General features: G+C 65.5%; 1 protein-coding gene across 12 annotated transcripts in view; it reads right to left on the bottom strand.

Moving 5' to 3' along the window:
• VAV2 (vav guanine nucleotide exchange factor 2) overlaps positions 1-20,221 on the bottom strand; it is a 145,075-nt gene that overhangs the window by 46,419 nt on the left and 78,435 nt on the right. For 11 of the 12 annotated variants that reach the window (XM_082696231.1, XM_082696222.1, XM_082696223.1 and 8 more), the window contains one exon: positions 9,274-9,342. In XM_082696231.1, the coding sequence (XP_082552357.1) occupies positions 9,274-9,342 (69 nt within the window). Of the gene's footprint in view, positions 1-9,273; positions 9,343-10,034; positions 10,164-10,518; positions 10,788-20,221 lie in introns of those variants that run through there. The other variant, XM_082696232.1, reaches the window with a different exon arrangement.

Raw genomic sequence — 20,221 nt, 5'->3', positions numbered from 1 at the left:
AGTGCCGCCTGCACCAGGATCCTGGCCTCTGGCCTGCTGGGTGTCCAGCTACAACCCGGCACCCGGAACTGGGGCACAGGGTCCCATAGCGGGGAGAGCCTCCCGCCGGGGCCTGGCACACTTGACCCCACCCCAGCCCCATGTCTCACATTCCTACAAAATCCAAAAATACCTTCCGAATCGGCAGAGGCCAATGCCATCTGTTCTGTGTCGTTTTTGTGTCACACGGTCCTGATTATAGCCTGATTCTTTGCCAATCAGTCCCTCAGGCTGACAGAGACTCACGTCGGGGACACTCTAACGTATCAGAGGCTACAGGTCACAGAAATCCTCAAGGTCCGTGCCCCACGGAAGCTGTACGCGTCCCGGCCCTTGGCAGCACCAGACGACAGCTGGCGGGTCCCCACCTCCTCGGGCCAGTCGGGAGCATGCCAGGTCGCCGGGGGCAAGAGCGGGACTCACCAGTCTGCCCACCTCGAGGGGAGGCTGCCGGGCGAGTATAAGATGAATCCTGGGCTCTGCCAATCTCTGGCTGCATCACTCTAGGCAGGAGGACCCCAGCCTCAGTTTCCCCATCCGTGAAGTAGGAATAACCTCACCCCCCAGGCGAGGTGGTCGGAAGGATCAGCCTTAATGAAAGTGACCGGCACAGGCCCGGTATACAGTAGGCGCTCAGTAAGGGGCGGCGGCCTGTTACCCTCGGGGGCGGGGGGAGTTCAGGGGGACTACAGCCCAGGGACCTGCGCTCAGTAAATACACACACCCCGTCCAGGTTTTGAAAGACCCGGAGGCCAGGTCTCAGCGCTGACGGGGCCTTCGCGGGCCTCAGAGACGGCCTTTCCCTGTCCCAGGGACAGTGCGCACGGGGCGGGTTCGGGGGGACAGCCTGGATCAGATCAGAAAGGGCAGGTGGGCCCAGGGCCGGGGCCAGACCCCCGCTCCAGGGAGACCCTCTCACACGGACACGGGCACGCGGGTGGCCCTGGCATCCCCGCCCCCCTCCCTGCTCACCCCGCCCCGCCCCCACTCTCCCCCCTCCCCTCTCCCCCCTCCCCAGGCTCATCTTTCCCTTCCTGCGTTTTCTAACAGGCAGCCTCCCTAACAGATGCTAAATCCCAGCAATTATTTCCGTCCTCACAATGGCCCGCTGCCCCCCCAGGAGGGCAGAAACCCGCCTCCCCTCACGCCCCAGACCCCAGGGCCCGACCTGCCTGCCCGATTCTGTTACAGAGTCAGCTGCTCCGAGAGGCGCCCCCCGCCCCCCCGCCCAGGAAAATCAAAGAAAGGCAAACAGACACTCTGCTTTCGGCCTCCGGCGAGCCTGTGCGTTTACCGTGGACATAAAACACTGCTGGTGACAGGCGCGGGTGTGCGTTCGGGCCCCGGGCTGTCTGACGCTGCGAAGCCAGACGCCGAACCACCATTCACTTGCTACTCAGAAACCAACCGGACATTTCCTGACCTCGGTCCATGCCGAGCAGCAGGGAGGGGGGCTCCAGGGAGGCAGGAGAAGCCGGCTGGGGGCTGGGTGGACACACCTCGGCAGACCTCACCCCAACCTGTGAGGGAGGCGCTGCTCTTCCTACAGCAGAGCCCAGAGAGGGCAAGACAGGAGCCCGAGGTCACCAAGCCGTGTAGGAACACACCAAGTCGAGACCACGGCTGCCGTCTGGGAGTGTCCCGGAGGGAGCCCGGTTTGCCTGGCCCCGTGCTCCCCACCAAAACTCTCTCTCTTCCCAGGACACTTTCTAAGCAGTACAAGCAGTACAACCCCACCACCCCGGGCTGGGCCATACGGGTAAGACCCTGAGGAATGTCCTGGGCCACAGCAGCAGATGGCCCAGGGGTTCAGTCCCTGCATTGTCATGTAGCGTCTGCTGTGTGACCACAGGCCAGTCACCTACCCTCTCTGAGCCTTAATTTCTTCAAATGCAGAATGGGGACAGGACCAGCCGCTTTGCAGTGTTGTGAAGGCTGCGAGGACGGGGACCGCGACTCAGGTCCGCAGAAAGGAAAAACCGAAGGCTCAGGCCCTCCCCACGACCACCGGACACGTCCTCTGTGCCCGTGTGCAGGGCTCAGGTCAAGCTGCCTGCCCTTAAGGGGGAACTCAGCTCCGGGGTTGGGGGACAAACACAGGAAGGCATGGTGACACGGTGACAAAGATAGTCCCAGTGTGCTTTTGAATCTTCTGGGGAAGAAGCACTTTATTTGGCCTCGTAAGGCCAGGGTGCCTCCCTGGAGAAGGTGGCCTCCAGGATGGCTTTCGTAGGACGCAGGTCTGTAAGCCGTTACCGCAGGTTCCACGCACGTGACCCAACCTTTCATGGAGAAACGCGGGATGTTATATGTGCTCATGTTTTATTTTATTTATTTATTTTTTTATTTATTTTATTTATTTTATTTGACAGAGATCACAGCAGGCAGAGAGGCAGGCAGAGAGAGAGAGAGGAAGAAGCAGGCTCCCCGCTGAGCAGAGAGCCCGATGTGGGACTCGATCCCAGGACCCTGAGCTCATGACCTGAGCTGAAGGCAGTGGCCTAACCCACTGAGCCACCCAGGCGCCCATGTGCTCATGTTTTAAATAGTTTTTTTTTTTTTTACAATTTTTATTCATTTATTTGAGAGATGGAGTGTGCAAGAGAGAGGCACGAGTGGGAGGGGCAGAGAGAGAGGAGGAGGCCGACTCCCCGCTGGGCAGGGAGCCCGACGCAGGACTCGATCCCAGGACCCCGGGATCATGACCTGAGCCGAAGGCAGAGGCTTCACGGACGGAGCCCCCCAGGCGCCCCCCACCCCCAGGCCACGGAGTCAGGCATGTACTGAGCGCAAGGGCAGCAATGTTAAACAGGCCCGTCCTTCCACACGTCCGCGAAGCGAGCATGGAGAACGTGTTTCAGAGACGCCCTTACCAGACCCGAGAGAAAGCTCTCCTGGCCACGCCCAGCTGCTCCCGCTTCCTTCCGGGACCGATGAACGGCCTGTCTTGGAACCGTCCCTTCCACCCGCCCCCCACCCCCACCCCCCGCAGGGACTGTTAAATCAGGCCACAAAATCGCTGTGACCGCCTTGGTCCCGAGAGGACCCGGGTCTAATGAGGCAGGAAGAAGAAGATTCACCGAGGTCTGGGCCCTACCGGCGGGCAGCAGGCACCAGAGTACACAGCAGGGCGGAGCGGCAGGGGGGCATCTGCTCCGCGCTCGATCCTCGGGGCCCCTTGTGCCGACTCGCACACAGAGAACAAGCAGACCGGGGCGGGGGGCACAGAGCAGGGTTTCAAGGTCACCCAAGCCCTAGGCCAGCCGGGGCAGCTCAGGCCCGTGCGCCAAGGGGCCGAGCCGTTCCAGGAGGGCGGAGTGAGGGTAGCAGGGCACTGGGCGGCCCGTCCCGCCGGCTGTGGCCAGCTGTCTCCGCACCCAGAATGAGAGGACGGCCCTACGAGCCTGGTTACCGGGCAGGGTTTGGACGGGCGGCCTTCCCCCCAGCCTGTCCTGTCGCCAGCTCTGGAAGGGCCGCTGGTCTAGACCACAGGGGCAGGAGGGAGGGGCCAGGGCTCCAGGGCTGCGAGCCCCGCCCCCGGGCTGCACAAACAGACACGGTGACTTTGAGGGCAGGACGGCCAGCCCTGAACTTCTGAGTAACCCACAGAGACACAGCTGAGACCCAGACCCTCCCAGACCCTGGCCCAAAATAAGGCAGGACGCAGCCCGGCGGGGTGAGGGAAGGTTTCCTAAATCCCACTTTGGCAAGTCCTATGCTCCCTCCAAGTGCCCTGCAGCAACACCTCCCCCAGGAAGCCCTCCCAGTCCCTGGCCTGACCCGGTGGATACCCGCTCCCTCCCGCCCCAGACAGCTTCTGGGATGAGGAGAGCAGGTCCGCGGGGCGCATCACACAGACCTGTTCAAACCGCAGTTCTGCCCTTTCGCAGCAGAGTGCGGGAACCTCGCCTCTCGGAGCCAGTCCCGGGTCCACAGGGGAGGTCCAGGACGCATCTGCAGGGCTCCACGTGGGAACAGACCCCGCGTGGGCTCCGCGGATGCTGGCGTCACGCCTTCCACTCAGCCAGGCCCCACGGCCGGGGGCGCCTCCCAGAGCTCACACGAGGATGGAGAGACTGTCCGCAGGGCTTGGGGCCCCCGGGCTGCCAAGGACACCTGGCCGGGGACCACATATGCCTGGCCGGCTGTTGGCACCCTCTGTTGGTCATACGAACGGACACCTGAACAGCCAGACGAGAGGCAGCCCAGCCGCATGGAAGGTGGCCTTGCTGAATGAGGGCTGTGGCGGGGGTCACCGCCTCAGCAGCCCAGAGCCGGGGCCCTGAGTTCTGGGAGGCCCTTGAGCAGGGACACCACAGAGAAAGGGGACACCTGCGCAGCGTCCAGGACTCCCCAGACCCCCCCAGCCCCTCCACCAGCCTCCTCCCGCCATGGGCCTGGGGACGGCGGCCTCCCAGGCTGGCCCGGGACAGCGCCCACCAGTGCCTCTGCCCTGGGGCAGGGGGTGTTTGCTTCAACCTCCGTCAGGCTGTGGGGCCGCTGGGGTCCTCCCCACAGGCCGGGAGGGGCGGCCCACCCCACAGGCCGTGGGCTGCTCTGTTTTCAGCTGTTCCTGCATCTTCTGATTCCAAACTTGTCCCTGTGGAAGAGCCATCCTTTGGGGCGAACTGCCGATGTCCCCAAACCGGCACCTTCCGACCCAACACGGATGCTCCCACGCGTGCAGGTGTCTGTGAGACGCTGAACTTTTACACCAGCGGCTCGAACGCCTGTGAACTCGGGACAGTTTTCAAACATGCTTTCGGTGCAGTGGGGAGAGGCAGACGGGCAAGGTCGGCGGTGGGGACGGCGGTGGGGGCGGGGCAGGCTGCCCCTCGGATGAGGGTCCCCGTCAGGCGCAGCGACTGGTCCCACTCCCTGCAGGTAGGGGGAACGGGCAGCAGGCCGGTCCCTGCCCCCGCGCACGCCGCCTCCCTCGCGGAGACCAGGAAGACCCCTGCTGCGTGGCGACGGCCTCGCGCCCTTGAAGGAGCATCGGCGTGGGGCGCTCCCACACATCACGCATCTTAAAAAATTATCCCGACGCTGCTAACATGACACGTTTAAAGCTGCGAAGTCATTTTACGATTCAGCAAAGCGCGCAGCTATACATTTAGAGACAAATTATATCTCCCGCCGTGCCACAATCACATTTGTTTAAGCCCGAAAATCACTCCGACTCCCAGGGAAGGGACGGGAGGGCTGAGCCGCGGGCTCCCCGATCCTAACGCCGTGGAGCCTTCACGCTCGAAGGGACCCACACTCCGTCAGCGGCCGCGTTCCCTTCAGACGTGGGGAAACTGAGGCCCTACGGAGGACGTGACACGCCCCGAGCAAGACAGAACGTCGCCTTTGCTGCTACTCTGGGTCCAGTAAGCAGACGCTCGCCAGCACGGCCCGAGTGAGTGGCGTTGTGTCACCGGGGGACTGAGGGCCCTTGAGAGGATGGGAATGTTACGGAGCAAAACCAGAGCCCGAGTCACAAGCCCCAGCTCCGGGGCCCGTCCTGCAGGGAAGCAGCCCAAGGCGACGTGCCCGTGATCTCTCTGAGCTCCTGCCGCAGGGAGCTCCCGATGAGCCCCCACGAGTCGGGGCACCGCTGCCTCCCCGCGCAGCTGAGGGACCAGGCACCCTCCACACGGACCAGGCACCCTCCACACGGTTCCGCCCCTCACAGCCTGACATCCGGCACCGTGGGCTTTGGCACCCCGTCCCTGCCCCGCCCCCCAGCATCCCCAAGCAGGGCTGCTGAGCAGAGCAGGGGTGACTATGACCCACCCAAGCCCCCTGGCCTACTGTGGGGCAAGAAACCCTTCCATCCCTTCCTAGCTCCGAACACAGAAGGGGTGTAGCTTCCAAATCCCCAAGTGGCCGTGTTAGATGCCGGGAGAAGACCCCAAGACCACAGCCCCCCGTCCGCGGCAGCAGAAGCGAGCAGAGGGGGCTGGGAAGAGAGAGCTGCGTCTTCTCCTCCCGCTCCACGGTCAGGGACGGCGCCCCGGGAGCTTGCAACGGACCATTTAAGCAGCAATATTTCGTGTTAATTTTTTCAACCAGCTGCTCTATTATTTGATTATGCATTATTCAGTGATCTCCAAAGTGAGCTTAGAGCACTGGAGAACAAAACGTTAGTCCAGCATCACCCACTCAAACGTGGGGAGGGCCCCGCACGCGCTCCTGGAACCATGTTCTGGATCCCAGACCTGTGCCGCCCACACGGGGGCCACCAGTCACAACTGGCTGTGAGCTCACAGGCGTGGCCCAGTGGACGGGGCCATGCCGTTGGCATCAGGGATGCACCACACTGGGCTCTGTGCCACGGGGGAGAAGGCACGTTACCGCACCAGTGTACCCATGGCTCGTGTTCCTTGCTCTCCCGAAAGGCGCTGCCACGGCCGTTTGGGAACTGGGGGGAAAAGCCACACTTTCGGTGAAACGGGTGAACAAGAAACACCACCTTCACCTGCTGAGGCCCCGTGTGCGCCCACTGGGCGCCGAGGCCCCACGGTGTCCCTGGCGGTCTTCCTGAAGCCGAACCTGATGCCTACGGGGGTCACGTAGGGAAACGGAGGCACAGAGGTGGGTAACTTGTCGAAGACCACGTAAGGAGGAGGTGACAGAGCCCAGGCCACGTCCGACGGAACGGGCGTTTTGCTGCTTCAGACATAAGACGTGGTGGCAGCAGGATGGACGGAGCGCCCTGCGCGGCCGACATACCTGCTCTGAGGGGCCCTTCTCAGAAGGGGGTTTCCACTGTGCAGTGGTGTCCCATAGGCTGCGGACACTGGCGGACACTGGGGACAGCGAAGGCTCTAGACAACCCCAGTAAGAACGACCCCTCGAAGGGGTATTCCAAAAGGGCCTCAGGGGAGACCCACATGACCTCAACCTCCTGGGGTCCTAGGGCACAGGGAGTGGGTCTCATGCCCCTGTTTCCAGCTCCTGACCCCGAGCTGACACACAGGAAAGGCTTCGTGTCCCGCTGGTCACTGTACAGATATGTGATCGGCTCAGGGAAAGCGCCCAGGGTGCCACCCACACGTGGCGGTCCCTTGCCGGAGCCCCAGAACCACACCAGCTTCCCTGCGCTGGGGGTGCAGGGGCAATGTCCAACCCCCTCAAATGGCTGCGTGTCTGAGGTCTGGGCAACCGGCAGGGCCCTCGGGAGCACAAGGTGACCATCGCTTCGGACCTCTGGCCGCGCACTCAAGGCAAAGAAGCAGCCGGCCGCACCTGAGGGGCCCCGCGTGCTCCCCGCCAATGCCGGGCGTCGGATCTGAGCCGGGGCCCCAGTCCAGCCTCGGAGACCCGCAGCCGCCTCCTCTGCCTGCGGGGTCGGCAAAGAAATGGCAGGTCTGCGTGCGTCTTGTAAACTGCCGTAACGGATACATCCCAATCCCGAGCCCACGGGGACAGACGAGGAAATCGTGCTTTTCAGTGAAAGGAGAAAGGGGAGAAAAGCATGAAAATTTATGAAACCGGAACCACCGGGGCCAAACCGGGAGTCAAAGACTCAAGTTCATCCTCCTTCCCCGTAAGTTAGGATTTGCGTCGGCAAGAACCACAGTCACGGGAACTCCTTGGCGAAGGAGACGCACTCTTCAGGTCACAGAAAACGCTACTAGCTCGCGCCCCTGCCTGGACTCTCCGTGGGAGCGGAGTCAGTCCCGCGTCTCCGGGGGTCTGCTTCCGGGGGTCGGTCCCGTGGCTAACAGGCACCCCAGGGCCACCCCGGGACTCGGGGCCCAGAAACACGACACCGCCAGAGTGGGGCAGGGGTCCCCGCATGGCCGTGGAGGGGAGACTCCCTGGCCAGTTGGAGGACGGATTTCGCACCTGGTCTGGGCTGCCCGAGGCCAGCGTGACCCTGTCCTTCCAGTGGGCCTCCGAGCTCCGTTTCCCCACCCTTTACAAGGTGGGGGGAGCAGCCTCTCATTCAGGCCCGCTCCCCAAGGGGCCCCGTTCTCGACAGCCATGTCCCTCTGTGATTCCTGGGCTGGTTGCGGCAAACAGGCAGGGGTGCTCCAGGACTCGGACACAACTCAAGAGGACCCCGGCCCCCACGTGTCTCCCTCAGGGCACTCTCCGGACGTCGCACCTGCACGGGTGCCCTGAGGAGCCCCACACGTCACAGCGAGGTCATCTCAGGGCCCTGGGGCCAGCCCGGTGTCAGGAAGGTGGACCGGAGGCAGCCGCTTCCACCGGATGGCAAGGTGCCTGATTCACAGACTCCCCCGAGATTGGGCCACCAGCTCGGTGCTGACATGTTGGGTTTTGGAAAACTCAGACCGTTGACATAGACGGGGATCCTGCCCCACACCCCGGAGGCAGCCCCGGCCGGAGGGCAGGCATTAAGCACAGAGACCACTCCGGGCTGACGAGCTGGACGCCAGCTCTTCCTGGGTCTCGCTCCAGGCTGTGCTGCAGGATGAGGGGGACAAGCACGGTAAGTCCTCCCGGAAGGTCTGGAACAAGGCCACGTCTGCTGTCAAACGGGAACGGCGGGTCTGGTTGGCAGGAAGCTGGGAAGGGCAGAGGCCAGCCGGGTCAGGAGCCCCCGGGCACCGCCCCACACCCGGACAGGCCCATCACTTCACGAGCCTTCTCGCCCGCAGAAAATGGGGGCGTCCCCGCCTCCTCCACCACGGCCCCTCCTCCCGGAAGCTGCCTGGGGCCTTTCTCTGAGCCGCAGGACTCCACCCCCGGCCACAGCGGACCCCGCAGAGCCAGACGACCTCTTCAAGAGCCACGGCCCCAGGCTTCTCCTCGGTTCCTGGGGGCTCCGGGACCCTGAGGCAGAACAGCCGGGAGGGTGGCTGGGCGTGAGCTGCGGAGCACGGCACACGGCGACATGAGTGTGGGGTCCTGGGGACGGGGGATGCCCCCCATGGCCTCAGGTGGCCGGGTCTCAGCTCCTCGCCCACCCCTGCTGGGCCACGAGACACCCCTGAACCCACAAACTGCCTCTGCTTGTAGCCTGAGCTCCAGAGGTTTCTGCTTCTGGAAACACGAGCTCTCCCCACCCCCAGCAGACGCTGGGGAACCTTCCAGAACACGGAGGGAGGCGTGAAGTGAAGAAGCACTCGTCCGCTCATGGAGCCGGGGGCATCCGTGCCACCACCAGCCGCGTGGAAGGCCCCCGGCAGGACAGCAGGACGGCTCTGCCCGGAGGGGACCGCGACGCCCCCGTCCCCGACCCGTCCCCGTCCCCACTCCGTCCCGCGGGTGCCTTACTCCGCCAGCTCCTCCAGGCTGCGGTACACGTCATCGTCGTTCTCCGCCGTCTCCTCCGAGGGGAAGGGCCTGTGGAGACAGGAGAGGGCGGTGAGCAGGTCTGCACGCCCCGGTCGGGCACCCAGCTTGAGCGCACCACAGCCTTGCTGGCCCATGAGGGAACCGGGCTGGGGACGGCAGGAAGCTTTCGCGCTGGGACTCTCCTGCCTCTGCACGTCGTGGGGGTTCCTGGAACAGGGACGTGGGCTCCCAGGACACCCCACGGTTCGCATGGGCCGGGGGGGCTGCTAGCTCCACGCACCACAGGACAGGACGCAGGAGGGCACCCTGGCAGGGACCACGGAACACCAGGCGACCCACCCTCCACCCCCGAGGGCAGCGGCCGAGTGCGCGGTGCGGGAGGCCGCCCACGTGCCGAGCCCATGCCGGGGCTTCTGAGAAGGCTGGCGCTCCCCAGCCGTCCTGCCCACCAGCCCACTGGGGCCGTCTCGGGTCGGAGCACATCCCGAAAAGCGCTGGGACGTTCACTCAGTGGCTGCCTTCCCAAAGGACCCGTCTCCCCTCTGGAAAGGGCGCCATGGGGGGAAGGGGCCCCAGACGGAGCCTGGCCAGTCCAGCAGTGCCCACTGGATGCCCGCACGGATGTTCCCTAGCTCCTGGGTCGTCCCACAGGTAAGCCGTCCCCTGAGGCCACACCAGGGCCCCCAGCCCCTGTCACAGTCCCCTCCCGCAGCCTCGTGCCCCAGGAGCGGTCGCTTCACCTCCCGTCCTCTCTCCCAGGCCACCTCCTCTCCGGCCCATGAACCGACATCCAACCCCTCCTCCTGACAAGGGTGACGGTGACCTCGGCACTGTGGAGCCCTAAGGCTGACGTCACACGTGATGAACTCCTGCAGAGGGACAAGCGCAGCAGAGGGACTTCCTGGGGGGGGGGGGGGCAGGCCTGGGGCGGGGGGCAGCTCAGAATCCAGCGGAACCGAGTCCGCTCCTCGTAGCCTAACACCCTCGTTCAGGGCCACGAGCCCCTTGAGATAGAGCCGCAAACCCCGTGCGCGTCCGCCACGGCCGACGACAGATGACCACGAGGGGGGCCCGAGCAGGAGAGGGAGGGGCCGCCCCCAGATGAGACGGGGACACAGAGGGTGGGGGTGGCCTTGCCCCTGCGCCGGCCCCCGTCTCGTGCCCCGTCCCCTCTGCCCCACGTCCCCAAGACCCAGCCTCCGTCAAGATTCCGCTCACTCCCACCTCATGGAGGAAGAAGACCTGACCAGGTTCTCAGCCTGGGCCCACGTCCGCCCAGCGCGGAGCCTGGCACTGAAGGCAGGGACAGACGGAGGGACAGACGGACAAAGGGGTGGATGACGGGTGGCTGTCCGGAAGGAGGTGCACGGGACAGCGGTTGATCTGTGGGTCAACGGACCCATGAAGGAGATGGGGAGCGGACGGAAGAGCGGCCAGGAGGTCAGGGGGCGGACGATGTCACAGCCGCAAGCCGTCATCCACAAACGGCCTGAATCAGGTACGGGAAAGCACCTTCAAGACGGGCACTAGAGCCCAGCGGAGGTATTCGAGTGTCCCCTGCGTTGTGACTTTACAACTCGGACCCTGGTTTGCACCAGGGCACCGCACGGGGCTCCGTCCACTCTGTCTTGGGGTCCGAGGGCTCGCACTGCAGCAAGGACTGGCTCCGTCCTCCGGCCCCAGGAACTCCAGCGAGCCCCTCAGCTTCGGGGCCTCAGTCTCCTCCTCTGTGAAAGGGCGACAGCAGTCCCCACTCCTGCTGGACCTTCCCCAGTCCTGCTGGACACTGAGCATCCCGGCTTCACGGAGCAGTAGCGTCTACAGGACCAGCCCACGCACCGCCGTGTGCACCACCTGCCACGGCGGCCGCTCGTGCCCACAGGAGGCCGCCCGCCAGCCTGGCTCCGGAAGCAGGGGGTCTGGAGCAGCAGGAGCAGGTCACACACACTCGCTGCTGGGAGGCACCAGGGCACGGGCTGTCCCTCACCGCCACAGAACCCGGTCCATCCGGACCAGTCCCAAGGAGGGAGAGGACAGGTGAGAGACACAGTGAAAAGGGCAGCGTGGGGACATGGAGTGACGTGTGGCAGAAACGGTCGCTTGGCTACTAGAAGCCCTCTGCCCGTGGTGAGAGGCACCGCCTCGGGCTTCTGGTGCGCTGGCCCTGCACGTCCCCGGACATGCCCAAAGCACCAGGAAACCTTTTGCAAAAGCGCCACGGTGACCCTTGCCCCGTTTCTGACTCATCTGCCTGGCACGGGGCCATCCCCACCGCTGGGAGCCGAGCTCCAGGCTGCAGCCGGCACAGCTGACCTCGGGCCGCAGCCTGTTAACGACAGTCCCCGCCCCGGGCCGCACCCCCAACGTCACCACTGCACCAGGACACCACGCAGCTCCGTGTGCAAGCAGAATGAGCTCACCGCCCTTCTGCACACGGGTGCGTCCTGCCGCACGTCCTTCCTGCTCCGTCTCTGAAACGAGCTGACACTGTCGCACGGCTGCCCTGATCCACTTCTCTGGTGACGTCTGCTGAGGAGGCGGTTACTGCTTCGTCTCCACGCATAGCCATTGTCACTCCCCCGAGGGTGGGGCAGGAGTCGCCAGGTCTCTGGACCCAGGATGTGTGGATGCGCTCACTGCCCCCAACAACAAATGCTCTGGGGACAGGGCACCCGTGGAGGAGGAGCCACAGTCCCTGCAGGGCCTCCCTCCCATCCCTGCTGACCGGCGGGGGTCTCTGAACCCCAAGACCCCCACTGCCGGCGGGTCTCCATGGCAGCAGCTGCAGGAAGACAGGTCTTGGGCTCGTGGGGACGCTGACCGGCGTCTGGGAAGGGCGGCATCACAGCCCCACACACCAGGCATGTTGGAGGGGACTCCCCCCATCTGGCCCCTGTCCCGGAGCCCGCTACCCAGCCACACAGCCCATGCTAAGGTCCTGGGGCCGCCGATGACCAAGTACCACGAACCAGGTGGCTTAAACCGGCAGAAATTCACGCTCTCAGTGCAAGAGGCCAGAAGTCCTAACCAAAGTATGGGCAGGGCCACGCAAGGCTCTAGGGAGGTGGGCCTCCTGCCCGTCCCGGCTCCTGGGACCCCAGCAGTGTCCCTGGGCTGTGGCCGCGTGCCTCCAGCCTCACTTCCGTGGCCCCACTGCTCCTCCCCAGCCTGGGTCGCTCCTCCCTGTGTCGTCTTACATTAAGGCCCTGGGAGCCCCATTCACAGGTCCGGGGTGTATGTTCCTAAAGCCACGGTCAGCCCACACCCGCTCACCCCAGGCTCGCCTTCGAAGGCATCCTCAAGCCCTTCCGGAGAACCACCTCGCAGGGCTGCTCCGGTCCTGCGCCCTCACCGAGGGCTCTGACCATCAGAAACCGGGGGTCTCCCTTTCAGAGGCCGGGAGGCAGGCGCGGGGCTGAGGCACCTGCTGAAGGTCGTACCAGCAGCCCAGACTTGAGCGCCGCCGGCCGGCCCCTCACACTGCGCCGCTGGGGCTTGGGTCGCGTTCCCCACTCACCCCGCCCTGCCCCGGTCCTGCTACGACGCACTCCGCCATCTGTGACCCGGGTCCTGTGTCCATCTCCCCACCTACGGGCAGAAGCCCTCTGGGCCTCAGTTTCCCCACACGTAGGAGAAGGGACTAAGGGTCTGAAGTCCGGCCCAGGGCCCTCGTGAGTCTGCAAGGGTCACGGCGAACGCGGCCGGTCCAGGCCCCCTTGTCTCCTGTCCCACCGCCTGGCGCAGGCAGGTCCCCGCCCAGGAGGCCGCTCGGGCTCCCGGGGCTTTCGTCAGGCAGCGATTCTCCCGTCTGGGCACCAGGGACATCCGCCCGCGAGGACAGGCCAGTGTGGGCACCGGTGACAGCTCCCTGTCATGATTCTGAATTCCAGCACCTGAGCGGCCCCAGGAAGGCCCGGGGGGGCTGGGGAGATGCTCGTGAGCCACAGATCGGAGCAGATGCTTGCGCCTGGATGCCCGCTGCCCCCGGACATCTCCGAGCACCTCCAACAGAGCGGTGACCCCGGGGCGCCCTGAGGCGGGGGCACCACGGAGCTCGCGCACAGGCAGAGCCCACACGTCCTCCATCGATCGGGAAGCGGGAAGCGCACGCACTTCAGCCCACTCAGCCCTCCAGGTGGGCTCCGGCAGACCCCGCTGGCAGGAGAGGAAACCGGGGCACGGAGAGACGCCCCCTCCCCTACCGCGCGTCGGGGCCTGTGCCGAGAACTTCACGGAGCTTCTCTGAGGCTTCTCAGCAGCCGGGGAGGGCGCTGCAGCTGTGACCCTCCTTCTCCAAAGAGGCCACAGACGCCCTTTGGAAAGAAACTGACCCGGCGTCCCACCACCACGCAGGTCGGCGGGGTCACGCCTCCGTCCGCCCCTCCCCAGCGTGGAACCCAGCTGGGTGCCTGGGCTGCACCGGGGAGCAGACGGGGCCTCCCGTTCCCACGGCCAGACCTTGACCGGGCCAGAGGCCGTGAGCTCCCCCGCGCCACACGGAGACTGACCACCGCACACTGGTGTGAAACAGGCCGAGGGTGGACGGAAAGACGGAGAAGCGGACGGACAGACAGATGGACAGATGTGTGGACAGACAGGTGGGCGGCAGGTAGGGGCAGGACAGACACACGGACAGATGGAAACACAAGCAGGAAGATGACGGACGCAGGGACGGGGGGACCGAAGGGAAAAGGGAAGCAGAGACAGGTGGGCGGGTGGGTGAGAACAAGGAGGTGAGCGTGGAGATGACGGGCCGACGGACAGACAGGGGGACAGACGGGTGGGTGGAGAGCGGACCGGCTGCACCGACAGGGGCTGGAGGGCGGGAAGCGGAGCCCGCGGGAGTGGGGGGGGGACACGGAGGCCGGGCGAGCAGCCAGGTGAGCGCCCTCTGTGCGCAGGTGCAGGCGCACCCACCTGACCCCCGACACGCGGGGGCGGAGCAGGGACAGGCAGCCACACTCGGTCTTTTTAAAGGCCCTGCCCGCCGTGGAGGCTCCAGCCGGCCGTTGACGGCCGTCCTGCCGGGCAGCCCCCTGCTCCCTATGACCCACTCCAGCACGACTCAGCTCCCCGCTGCCCCGGCACAAAACGGCCCCGTTAACACATTTTCAACCAATACGGGTCTCTCCAGCTCCGGGGGCGGAGACGCGCGCGGGCGAGCGTTCCTCAGGAGGGGGCTCAGCGGCGGGGAAGGATGAGAGCCCCCCCCGGCGTCTGTGTGCAGACAGACGGACTCGCCGGACGTCAGCTGGACACCTGTGCCGGGCGCTCCCCCTGCCAGGCCCCGTTCACGGACAGCGGCTGCGGCTCACCTGCAGGGGACACTCGGGTGTCCCAGGGAAGGACACTGTAGGCCCTGGACAGCGGGAAAGGTTCAGAGCCTTGGGCCCCCACTCGGGAACTCTGTCTTGGTGGTCAGCGTGGACAGGACACGGCCATGGTGCCCCCCAGGTCAGGGTGTGGTTCTCCCCTCCTCCCAGGAGTGGGTCACGGTCACAAGTGGGGGCGGGAGCCTGAATGGAGCCACAGGACGTCCCTTCCCAGGAGGCGCGTGCCAGAAGCAGGAGGAGCAGGGGTCCTGCTGTCAGATGAATGGAGAAGGCCCCGCGGTGCTGGTGCCACCTGTCCCCTACCCTGGGGGCCTCTCCTGCTTGGATGCAAGGTCTGTGTCCACACACCTGCCAGGCCAGGGTCGGAAAGGACCAGCCAAGCAGAGCCACACCGACATGTGAGCCCCTCACTCCGGGCCACGCCCACACAACACAGGCCCCTTCACTCCGCCTAGCAGCCCCCCCTGCCCCCAGCAACAGCCCGTCACCAGCCCAGCAGCCACCGGCTCTCAGATCTTTAAACCAGAAGGTCCCTCCCTTCCCCCTGCGCTCGCCCTCCCCCAACACTTCCCAGGCAGGATGGCCACACCCCACCTCCGGCACAAGGAGGGCCATCCCTTCTAGAACCTTCACAGGAGCCCCCGGGGGAGGATCTGGAACACTGTGGGCACCCACTGTGCCGGCGGGCATGAGGTCGGCGTTCAGATTCAGCCGCTGGCACACGGGCGTACGAGCTGTCAGGGTGCGGAAGCGGGCGTGCGAGGAAAGTGATGCAGCGACCACGCCAGCCACGGCCACGCGCACCAGCGGACACGGCTGGCTCTGCCCACGCCTGGAGGCCCAAGCAGGGGCCGCGGCAGACGTGGGGAGAGCAAACAGCCGAGGCGGAGGGAGTGAGGGGACAGCCAGGCCGGGGCTCTGCGCTTGACACAGCCGCCATCACCCGAGCCGACACCTGACTGCGCAGCCACCCGCTGGACGGAGCCGCCCCGTGCGGCCAGGACACGCTGGGAATGGCCAGACACAACCGACACCCAACGGCCCACGGGTGGCCTCGTCCAAGCCCCTCCCAGAAGGAATCTCAAGTCTCCCAGGGACACTGGCAGCCCACGAGGCCGACCCATCGTCATCAGGGAAGGAAGAGGGACATGGGCTCGTCCGACGACACGTGGCCAGTCACCAGGTGGGACGATTAAAACCATCTTGCTGGCAGAATGAGCTAATAAGCACACGAAAACAGCCACTTTCCGCCCAAACCACTCACACACAGTCCAGTCCCCTGTGTGAACCCGGGGGCACCCGATGGGAAAGGGACGTGGGCAGGAGCCGGGAGCTGGGAGAGCCGCGGCTGGCATCGCAGACACAGGACGCCTCGAGGAGCCGCCGGGGCTTCAGGGAAGGACGGGACCTTGACCTGGGGACGGCCCCGTGAGGCTCGAGGGAAATCGCGCTCCCTCCCCAGAAACACAGGGAGCAGCGGATCCCCCCTCCCACGAGACCCCGTCAGGCAGCAAGGGTGACCTCCTGCCAAAGCGGCTTTGCCTCTGGCTTCACCCACAAGAGCATCTGGGCGGAGTCTCACTCCCTGTCCCCCGGCGCCCAGAAGACCCAGGAGCGGGTCCTCCACAGCCCGGGACAAGACGGGGGATGTTTCTCTTCAGCTCCAGACGCTTTCCTTTCCTGGGCTCAGATTTAGATCGGGTGCGTCTGACGTCCTGAACGTTCACTTCAAACTGAATAAGGACATTCCCTCTGCTGGGGGGGGGTCCCGTCGCTCCCCCCCCTGCCCCCACCCCACCCCCCCGCAGCCTGCCCGCAGCCCCACCCACCTCAAATGGGGCTGGGGTCTCTCAGACTGGAGGAAAAGACCACGCCTGAGGACCCCCAGGCACCCCGACAGCAGAGTTTTGGGGCGACAACAGCAAGCAGGAGGCAGCAGGCTGGGGCGCCCCCGCGGCCAGTCACAGCAGCCACTGCCCTGCTCTGAGCCACCCTTGGGAGACAGTCACCCAGGCGTGGCGAGTGTCCCCACCTCCGTGCAGCCGTCGTCCGTGCCGTGGACACCAGGATGGGACCCAGCCTCCGGCGCCCGGGCGCGTCCAGAACACAGGGCTCTGCGGGCTTGTGTGGGTAGAAAATTATCCAAATCTCAGAAGGCAGCCCAAAGGCCTGAGCTCAGGTTTGCAAACAGACGCGAAGGTTCACCACAGCGCGATGCCTCATCGCCAAAGGGCGCAAGCGGCCCAGCGTCCACCCGACGGGTGGAAACCCACGCAGCGGGTCTCTATCCTGCGCCACAGCCCGGAAGAATCCGGAAAACACGTCACCGCGGGAAGAGAGCAGGTCGCGAGAGGCCGTGCGGCGGGCGATGACGTTTACACAAAATGACGCCATCGGGCCCATCCACAAAGCTGAGTGCCCGACCCCGGGGGAGGCACAGGGGAGGGGCGTCGGTGCTTATGAGGGACGCAGTCTCCTTCTGGGTGTGAGAATGTTCTGGAACCAGACAGATCATGGGCACACGGCACGGAGAAGGTGCTAAATGCCACGGAACCGTACGCACTAAGAGGGTTACTGTTATGTCACGTGAGGTTTTTCTTCACGTGGTAAAAAGGACAGCGGCCCAGGATGGGGGAGCCGTGACCTGGCAAGGACCCGGTGTCCCCCTGCCCCCACCACACCAGGACCCTTGTGAAGCCGCCCGCGTCCATCGTCACCGCGCCACACGGCTTGCTGTCCGGCGGCTTTGGAGGTCAGCCGTCTGGAACGGGGCCTCACGGGCTCAAGTCGAGGTGTCAGCGGGGGGGAGGGTCCTTTCTGGAAGCTCCGGGGAGAATCCGCTCCCACCTTCGCCGGCTCTGAGACGCGGCGTTCCTCGGCTGTGGTCCCGTCACCACAACCACCACTGACCCTCCCGCCTCCTGCTTCTGCTGACGGCGACACTTGCAACGACTTAGGTACCCCTGCAGGATCCCCTTCCCTGTCCCTCCCGCTCCAGGAGCCAGGAGGGGGCTGTAGCTTTGGGGGCCCCTCCCTGCCCACCACTCCCAGCCCGCCGTGGGCATCCGCAGAGCGTCAGGGGCTCACAGCGACCTTACGCAGCAGGGGAACCTTCCCGGCCTACAGAAGACGGGACACGGGCCCCAAGAGCATTCCTGCCCGAGGCCACCGGGTGAGCCGGCGCCTGACAGAGGAACCTTCCTGGGCTGAGGGCTCCTTGGCCTCCCCTGCCCCCGGGAGAGGCCCGCCCTTGGCCCCCTCCCCTGCCGCTGCCGTTCAGCGTTGCGATGACCCCGGATGGGACGTCCCCCGCTCGGGAGGGCCAGCTCTGGCTGTGACAAGGACCCACAGTCCCCCCCACACACGGGGCTGGAGGACATCCAGGCAGGGAACCCCCCCCGCCCTGGACCCACCCTCACGTCTGACCCTCCAGCCGGCACCGGGGGGGCGGGGGGGGCTCGGATTAAGTCCCCTGTTCATCGGCCTCTGAGAAGTATAATTAGGGCTTTTGTGGGAAATCAGCTCATTAGGCAAAGCACAAAGGCTGTAAAAATGATCATTTTACTCAAGGCGCGCGCTGGGCTCCGTCCAGCCAGGAAAGAAACCGGGAAGACTCTCTTCGGGGTCACAGGCCTGGCTGGTGGGTTCTCCAGAGAGGAAAGGGTTTGGCCGCACGGAAACCTCTGGTAAGGAAGGTCGCGAAGAAAAGCTCTTGCACGAGGAGCTACCTAGTGTCCTCAAGGCCGGTGGTTTCCAGAACGCCCCGCTGGCTGGGGAGCTCGCCGCGTGTCAGGGGGACGGGGGGCTGCCCCACGCTGCTGCCCTCCCCTGAGCTCACGGCGCGGAAGCTCCTGTCCCCGGGGCGGGGGCTTTGAAAGGAAAGGACCCCAGGAGAGCTGTGGACCAGGGCTTGGGTGAAGAAGGGAAAGTGCAGGGGGAGGCGCGGCGGGGCTGCCCCACACAGGGAGCCCGCCCCGCCCACCTGGGGCTGCAGCCACCTCCCTCCTCCCCTCGCTGCCTCCTCCTCCCCACCCCTGCACTGAAGGATGACGTCGGCCTGGGACTGTGGGGTCTGGAACCACAGCAGGCCCGCGCGTCCAGGGCAAAGCTGGGGGTGGGGGAGGCGGTCATCGGCCCCAAGAACGCGCAGACACCGGGTCCCCGGGCCAGGCCCCGCTCCGGGGACGTGGATACGGAGCAGAGATGACGCTCCGGCCTCCCAGGAAGGGGCAAAGAACGCACTAGCTTCTGTTGCACGAGCTTCACCCCTGCCCACGCGGACGCGCAGACACACGGACGCGCGGACACGCGGACAGGCAAGGCTGCGCTGAGCCGGCAGGAGGTACACCCGGCAGCAAGCCAGCGGGCACACGGACCGCGGGTCGTTTCGGGAGGAAACCTGAACTGCGCGTGGTCTCGGCTCCGGGAGTAACGCACGGTTCCCAGTGAACGTTTCCAGCCGTCCCTACTACAGACCTCACGAAAGCTTGGCGGGGCCGGGAGGGGGCAGACGGGGGCCCCGGGGTGCCAGTGATGTCCCCGGGTTAAGCCGCCTGGTGGGTGCGGGACTTGACCCTGGAAGCATCCTCCTGTGCGTGTTCAGCACACAGTCTAGCGACGGTTTCAGACGGCCTCTCCTGCCTCCGAGGCTAGAATCAGCGAACAGATGTCCCCAGTTCAAAGCAATCTCTAAGTCCTCGGAGAAGGCAACAGACTTCCCGGATGGGGGTTTGGGGGGGCCAGTCCCTCACCCTCGTGCCTGTCCCAATGACTCTCTGGACCTGGGCAAACAGCCCGCCCAGGGGGCAGCTCGGCTGACCTGGCTGCGCCCAGCACCACAGTCCTGGGACCCCCAACCCCAGGCATGCGGTGTCCCCCACAGACAACACCAGGGGGTGACCCCCTGCCATCACAGAGACCCTCGCAATGTGGCCCGCACCCGGGCGTCACCCCGCCGGCTCCACCCTAGGGCAGGGCTATTTCTGTCCTCCCAACCCTGCTGGCCCACGTGCCCCAGGGACATCGAGGAAGGGCAGGTCCTCCGCTGTGCCCACCCAATCTGGAACATGGTCCCCATTTAGATGTCTCCCTGACCCTGTTCCTGCGGGTCGGAACGGGCAGTCATCTGCTCCCACGAGGGCTTGCCGTGCCCTGTCCCTGCTGCCTACGGCCCGGCCCGGTGTCGGAGACCGGACGGACCGCAGGGGTCGCGGTATCCCGAGGCTGAGCTCGAAGACCAAGGGGCCTGGACGTGAGGGCGGGAAGTCCTGCCGAGGGCCGCGCAGCCCCGGACGGGCCGGGCCCGCTGCTCGGCCACCACGCCGCAGCCTTCGGGGTGTGGTGCGTGGGGAGGACACTTAGGTAAGCAACGATCTGTGAAACCATTAATTCGCTGACCTGACTACCAAGAGCGAAAGAGATCGCGCGGCCGTCAGTGGGCACGCGTGCGGGATCTCCCCAGCGGGAGCCGGAGGAGCTCCCGCCCCTTCCCCCCGCCCCTCCCGGCCGCGGCCAACAGGCGATGCGACACCACATTGAGAATTCATGAGAAAGACACCGGGCAGAGGACCTCGGCTGCGGACGCGAACCACGGG

Source organism: Mustela nivalis, assembly GCF_964662115.1.
Source record: "Mustela nivalis genome assembly, chromosome: 13".
Taxonomy (NCBI): domain Eukaryota; kingdom Metazoa; phylum Chordata; class Mammalia; order Carnivora; family Mustelidae; genus Mustela; species Mustela nivalis.
This window is presented reverse-complemented; position numbering and strand designations above follow the sequence as displayed.